A 5,631-nucleotide genomic window follows, 5' to 3' on the forward strand; every position below is an offset into this window, starting at 1 on the left:
GTATTCACGTGAGTGCTGGAGCACTTCAGATTCGGCTTTTGAAACCCGTCACAGGTTTTCTGTCAAAGCTTGGAAGGTGCTGCTGCACGGTGCCGAGTACGGGGAGAATCTAGGGTTCTAGCGGGCCACGCGATTGAGGTGTGTACCACTACGGCCGTGTGGTCGTAAGAGCTCGGGGTTGGACTGGTTGACTCGAAGTTGGAACGGTGCTTTTGTTGTTTGAGGTGACGGGAGGTTGTGTGATTGATCGGGCCTTTTGAGTGAGTGAGGTTGGATTACTGTCGATGTGCTACTTTGGTGTCGGGATTCCTGTCATGGCTTTCTATGCGCTCGCTTACATTGGTATGATTAGTCGAAATGTGCATGTTCGGAGTGTCATTCTGTGGTTTGCTGAATGGATTACACTACAAATTGGACTTGTGTGAACTGGTTTGCTCGGAATACTCAGTAGGCTGTTTGGCGAGCGCTGAGATGTCTGTTAATTATAATTTCGGTGACGCAAGGAGATGATTCCTGTTTGACCTTTGTATTCTAGGAGTTTGTTGTGAAGATTTTTGGAGTGGTTATCATTCAGAATATGCTTTGCATCTGAAATTTTTCTAGTCTGTAAGGTTGACATTATGATTTGCACCGCATTCAAACTATTTGTAGGGCTTTCTACCATAATTCTTAATTTTAAAACATTTCTGCACTAATGTCAAGGGTGATTTGAAACCTATTCCGATTTGAGTTGAAGAATTTCCGAGGGAATGTGTTCACTTGCGCTGAAAGCAGTATACTCACGGTTGGAGATTAGCACACTTTCCTCCATAATTCTTGATTGTCATTATAATTTTTCAATTAAGCTGGCATTGAATTGAATTGAATGTTTTGCATTAGGGCAGGCGAAGCCGTTTCTTGAGCGAGGAAGACCCGCAGCTGTGAATGGCGTTCTCGTTTTCGGCGTATGCCGCTCCAGGCGCCGTTTCTACCCCTCGCCTTGTCGAGTCTGTGGCTCAGGTACGCTTTTTGTTTGTGTTGCGTTTCAGTTATTTACTTTTTATTTTAGAGAACACGACGGAGGAACAGCTTAAATAATGGTTTAGCATCTCCTTACGTACTAAAGGATGGGCAGTCGTTCTTCTTACACGTGAGGCGACCGTGGTTACTACAGCCGATCCATAGTTTGTGTTCGCGGGTTCGGTTTGAAAGGGATGATGAATCGAGGCAGGTTCCTACACAATATTCTCAGTTTCATAGACCGTGCACATGCGCATTGGTATTGATGATACGAACTTTGGGAAAACTTAGCAGGGGAATGGAACACAGAGTGCGTTACCGAGTCGGTTAAGTTATGGTCAAAACATCGTGAAGTTCCCTGGTTTTGTCTGTGCTGCGTCTGTCAATGAAGTTGGCGAGGGTTCAAGCAACGCGGCCCCCCCAAGGCGTGGCCGACCAAAAAGCACTAACTCGAGCACCACCACAAAAGCTGTGTATGCTACTTTATCAACCTTCTTGTAAATGCTCCAGAAATTGGATTGATCTACAAGATAGTCACAATCACAAATTATCTACCTGCTCATTGAAATTCCTGTGTGTTCGTAATCAACAGGAGAAAAAATGCAGAAGGGAAACGAGTGGTGGATGGAACTGCCTCGGATGAATACGCTCACATGAAGGAAACTGAGAACCAAAATGGGAAACCGAAACCTGCTGTGCATTTATTTGAATATGAAGATGGTCCCTGGCCATGCTCTGTATCCATCGTGCCACATCTACATGACGTTGCAGAAGCAGTGGCTGATTACATTGCCCGAATTTCTGAAGAATCTATCAAGGCGCGTGGATATTTTTCGATCGTACTTTCTGGAGGTTCGCTTGTGAAGGTTAGTCTTCGCTGAAGCGAAAAGTTGTGAAAAGTTGCATTCCAATGGACTTCAATCCCCCAACGTGATACTGGAAAAGATTTCACCAAAAAATAAAGCTCCAGAAGCGTTAATCCTCGTTACTTCCAGTCGCTCACTTCCGAGTAATAGCCACAGGAGTTTTTGGAAATGTGCAGGCTTTGAGCGCATTGGTTAAGGAGCCTCATGCTTCCAAGTTGAATTGGTCAAAATGGTTTGTATTTTGGGCCGATGAGCGCATGGTGCCGATCTCGCACGCTGACAGCAATTACAATGATGCGAAGGTAAGTTGACTTTCCATACTGTTGATAGTTGCTTGAAGTGTACTCATGTAGCACTAATTGATGGCCCGAAGGTAGTGAAACAGCTTCAATTTTTTAATATTTTTTGATGTTTTGATGTAATTTCTGGTGGTGCAGCACGAGTTTTTGTCTAAGGTTCCAATTCCGGATGACAACCTAGTCACTATTGATGATTGGGACGTCTGCAGCGCTGCAGCTAATGGCTATGAAGCTCGTCTCAAGTACGTGTTGCACAATTTACGATTCATTGTTTTGTTCCTTGTTTGTGATGTCTTAGGTCTATCATTAGATCAGAATTGTTGAAGTCCACTTCTCCTTGTTTTTCCTCTTGTTCTTCTCCTCTTCCTCTTTTCTTCCTTATTTCTTTCGGAGTCACTTGAAAATTACAGGAATTTGTTTGGACGGGTTCGTCAAAAGACTATTTTTCCAAGCGCATTCCGAGATGGCGGTGTTCTAGCTTGAAACTGCTTATTGAGGTTGTGTGTTGATGTTGACACAGAGAAATGGTGAAGAGGAAGATTCTACACACCACCAATGTGAATCATCATAAATTTCCTCGTTTTGATCTTGTAGGTCACAGCTTTCCTCTTTATATTATGCATGTGTGTGGAACTGCTGACTTGGTCTAAGAATGATGCTAACACTATTTTTGTCTGTTTGAAATTTTCCCTCTTGAACTGTGGTTTCAACAATTTCAGCTTTATGCTGTACTCACTCTTTAAAACGCTTATTGTTTCCATGTGCTTTTTCTCTGTTCTCAACTGAAGCCAATGGGTCTTTGTGTGCGTTCAGGTATTGTTAGGTATAGGACCAGATGGTCACGTTGCCTCGTTATTTCCCAACTCGTTGCAGCTTGCTGAGACAAAGAAGTGGGTGGTACCAATCACCAAGAGTCCAAAGCCTCCATCGCGGCGTATCTCCCTATCTCTCCCCTGCATCAATGGCGCAGCCCACGTACGAATCTCCTCTACTCGGTGATTTGAATCTCATGTGTCGTCGAATGCTTCAAGTAGTAAATCTTCTCTTAGGATTGCTTTGCTTGGGTTGGGACTGATGAAGATCTGGTGTAAACTTGGTTCTAGGTGGCAATTGTTGTTGTTGGATCGAGCAAGGCAGAGGTGCTGCAACGAGTATTTGAGAGGCCAGCATTGCCGGGTGCTCTTCCAGCCCAACTCGTTCGACCTAGACATGGAGAGTTGGCATGGTTTGTGGATAAGCAAGCAGCTGGAAGGCTTTCCATTGAGCACTATAACGACCCTAAAAAATTCCCCTTCTTGGACTGGAGTTCATTGAAAGAGGCGAAAGAGTCTACTGGTAACCAAATTTGAGTGGTAGAGCCCTAATCTCGTCGACTGCCCAATTTTTGTCAAGAGCTGAGCGTGTATTGTAGGCGGCGTGCATTATTCTCTTTTTGTTTTCGTAGAAGTAGAATCCTTCTTGGAGCACGTTGAAATCACTTCGAGTTGTTTTGAAATCACTTTGAAACCGTTTGAAACCGTTTCAAAGCCACTGTCAATCACATCTGTCTCCTTTGAGCCAATTCGCAGTAATGGATCTGAAAATTATCAGGTCTGGAACCGGTTTTTTTGTTGGAGTGTCTAAATTTAGAAATTCAATTGCATTCAGAATGGCCTACAGACCAGAAGCCAATTGAGGACGGGACCTCATTGCAGACAAAATTAGTTGAAGAAATGAACCCAGTAGGATAAGTGTAATTATTTTTCTGTTTTCTAAACAGGTTGGCTGAAGCACTCTGCTCACCTCCATGAATAGGATACTTACCTTCAAAAGAATATGGTTATGAAATTGACAGCATCTCATCCTGGAATGGGTTCAATGGTGAGCCTAAGAAGCGTGTACTGAATCACCAGTTTCCAAATGAGGCTACAGGAAGACTTCAAAAAAGCTCAAGCAGTCTCTTTTTCAACAAAATGGTTTTAGTACTTCTAGTAGTATTAATAACAATCTATGAAATGTTCTTATATCAACATAATATAATGTGCTATTATTATTTTAAATTGTATTTTGACTCGACTTTAAAGTATTCCATACATTGGAGTTGTTATTTTTTACTTTTTATTTTATTTCCATCCAAGTTTCTTCTTCTTAACAATCTTTGTCAAGCTCATACCAAACATCCCAACCTCATTTTTCTTCTTTCACCTTAAATTCGAATGGCCTACCTTTGAATCTTCTTTTACCTTAAATAATTCTAAAATATTGTAAGAAATTTTATAGCTATTGCAACTATATGAAATACTCTTAATAAAGCATGAGGCATCATACTTGTGTTTTATATTATTAAGTATGACTTTTACAATTATAGTCTTGCCAATTCTATTCACTATCAAGGATAAGATATACACACTTTGATTTTTGCTCTCTTCGAAGGAAGTTGATAAGTCCTCTTAGTCATTGATAATATTTCATACCAAGGCAAGAAGAGTACTTTGATATTTGATCAATGTTAAGGCCTTCGTAAGTTTCTTTAAACAAAATATTTGAAATACCATTAGAAGAAATTTCTAATAAAATCACCAAATATCAAGAGTCTCTTCTAAAGTTATGATACTAAACGAGTTGTATCTTACCATCTATTCAATGAAGAATATGACTTTTTTTAAAGGTTTTTATTTCTACTACATTGTCTTGTCAAGTAACTCAACAAATGATAGCTCTTTACTTGAATCTGTAAGTTATTGATTTTTCATCTATTCAATGCCACAAATACAAAGAAATTACAATCGAAGATAGAGGACAGAATACAAGCTTCATTGAACCTTATTTTCTTTATAACAAAGAATTTATTGATTCTTCATCTTATTTTTAATGGATGTTATTGATAAAAAAAAACTTTGACTTTTTCTACTATGTTTGCAAGATTCTTTCATTTCTTCTATATATATTCATTAATATTATATCCACTCCAATTTATAAGAAATTCTAAGCTAATTTAAAGCCACTTTGAATCTAAGATTTCTTTGATCTCAAATTCTTGATTATTGTCCACTTCTATGAGAGGAAGTGACATTTGTCTTTTTCTTAATATATCTACTATCTTGTCTAGCTCACAAAGAAACATATAGAATACATGATGGATCTTCACAAACTTTGGTAGGTATAATTAATATGCAATTAAATTGATCTATTTACAAATAAAAAATGATTTTAGTCTATAGTAATCTAACTTGTCTCAAAGGTGACTAGTTTTGATATTATGACAAAATAACCATACCTTGTTGCTAAGGTGTAATTAAAGTTGTTATTTACAATAAACATATGTATTGTGTTTTGTTTTGTTGTGTATTTATTTATTTATTTTTAAATTGTACTTTTATTGTTGCATGTAACTTTAATAAATGATTTGCTATATCTTTTGCAGGAAGATTATCAACTTTTGAGAAGTCAAAAGTATCAAGTTGTGTATGACAACCATAATCAGCATA

General features: G+C 38.9%; 1 protein-coding gene across 24 annotated transcripts; it reads left to right on the forward strand.

The window, feature by feature from the left end:
• LOC112276306 (putative 6-phosphogluconolactonase 1) lies at positions 1–3,725 on the forward strand. 24 transcript variants are annotated; one of them, XM_024507460.2, is made up of 9 exons: positions 1–138; positions 885–999; positions 1,291–1,472; positions 1,592–1,865; positions 2,042–2,167; positions 2,303–2,406; positions 2,685–2,754; positions 2,978–3,139; positions 3,268–3,725. In XM_024507460.2, exons 2-9 carry the CDS (start codon positions 925–927, stop codon positions 3,511–3,513), a joined length of 1,239 nt encoding a protein of 412 aa, XP_024363228.1. In that variant the 5' UTR covers positions 1–138; positions 885–924; the 3' UTR covers positions 3,514–3,725. The 24 variants fall into 24 exon arrangements, with proteins under 24 accessions (XP_024363228.1, XP_024363237.1, XP_024363247.1 ...); XM_024507469.2 differs by having other exon boundaries at positions 1,294–1,472; XM_024507461.2 differs by having other exon boundaries at positions 10–138; positions 880–999.
• Positions 3,726–5,631: the final 1,906 nt, after the last annotated feature.

This window comes from Physcomitrium patens, chromosome 24, assembly GCF_059467195.1.
Source record: "Physcomitrium patens ecotype Gransden chromosome 24, ASM5946719v1, whole genome shotgun sequence".
NCBI classification, from domain to species: domain Eukaryota; kingdom Viridiplantae; phylum Streptophyta; class Bryopsida; order Funariales; family Funariaceae; genus Physcomitrium; species Physcomitrium patens.

Excerpts from the sequence above, each read along its gene's own strand:
- LOC112276306 (XM_024507460.2), top strand. The coding sequence starts at position 925 with ATGGCGTTCTCGTTTTCGGCGTATGCCGCTCCAGGCGCCGTTTCTACC. Across the intron at positions 1,473-1,591 it reads AGCACCACCACAAAAGCTGT|GAGAAAAAATGCAGAAGGGA; the intron begins GTATGCTACTTT and ends CGTAATCAACAG. Across the intron at positions 2,168-2,302 it reads GCAATTACAATGATGCGAAG|CACGAGTTTTTGTCTAAGGT; the intron begins GTAAGTTGACTT and ends CTGGTGGTGCAG.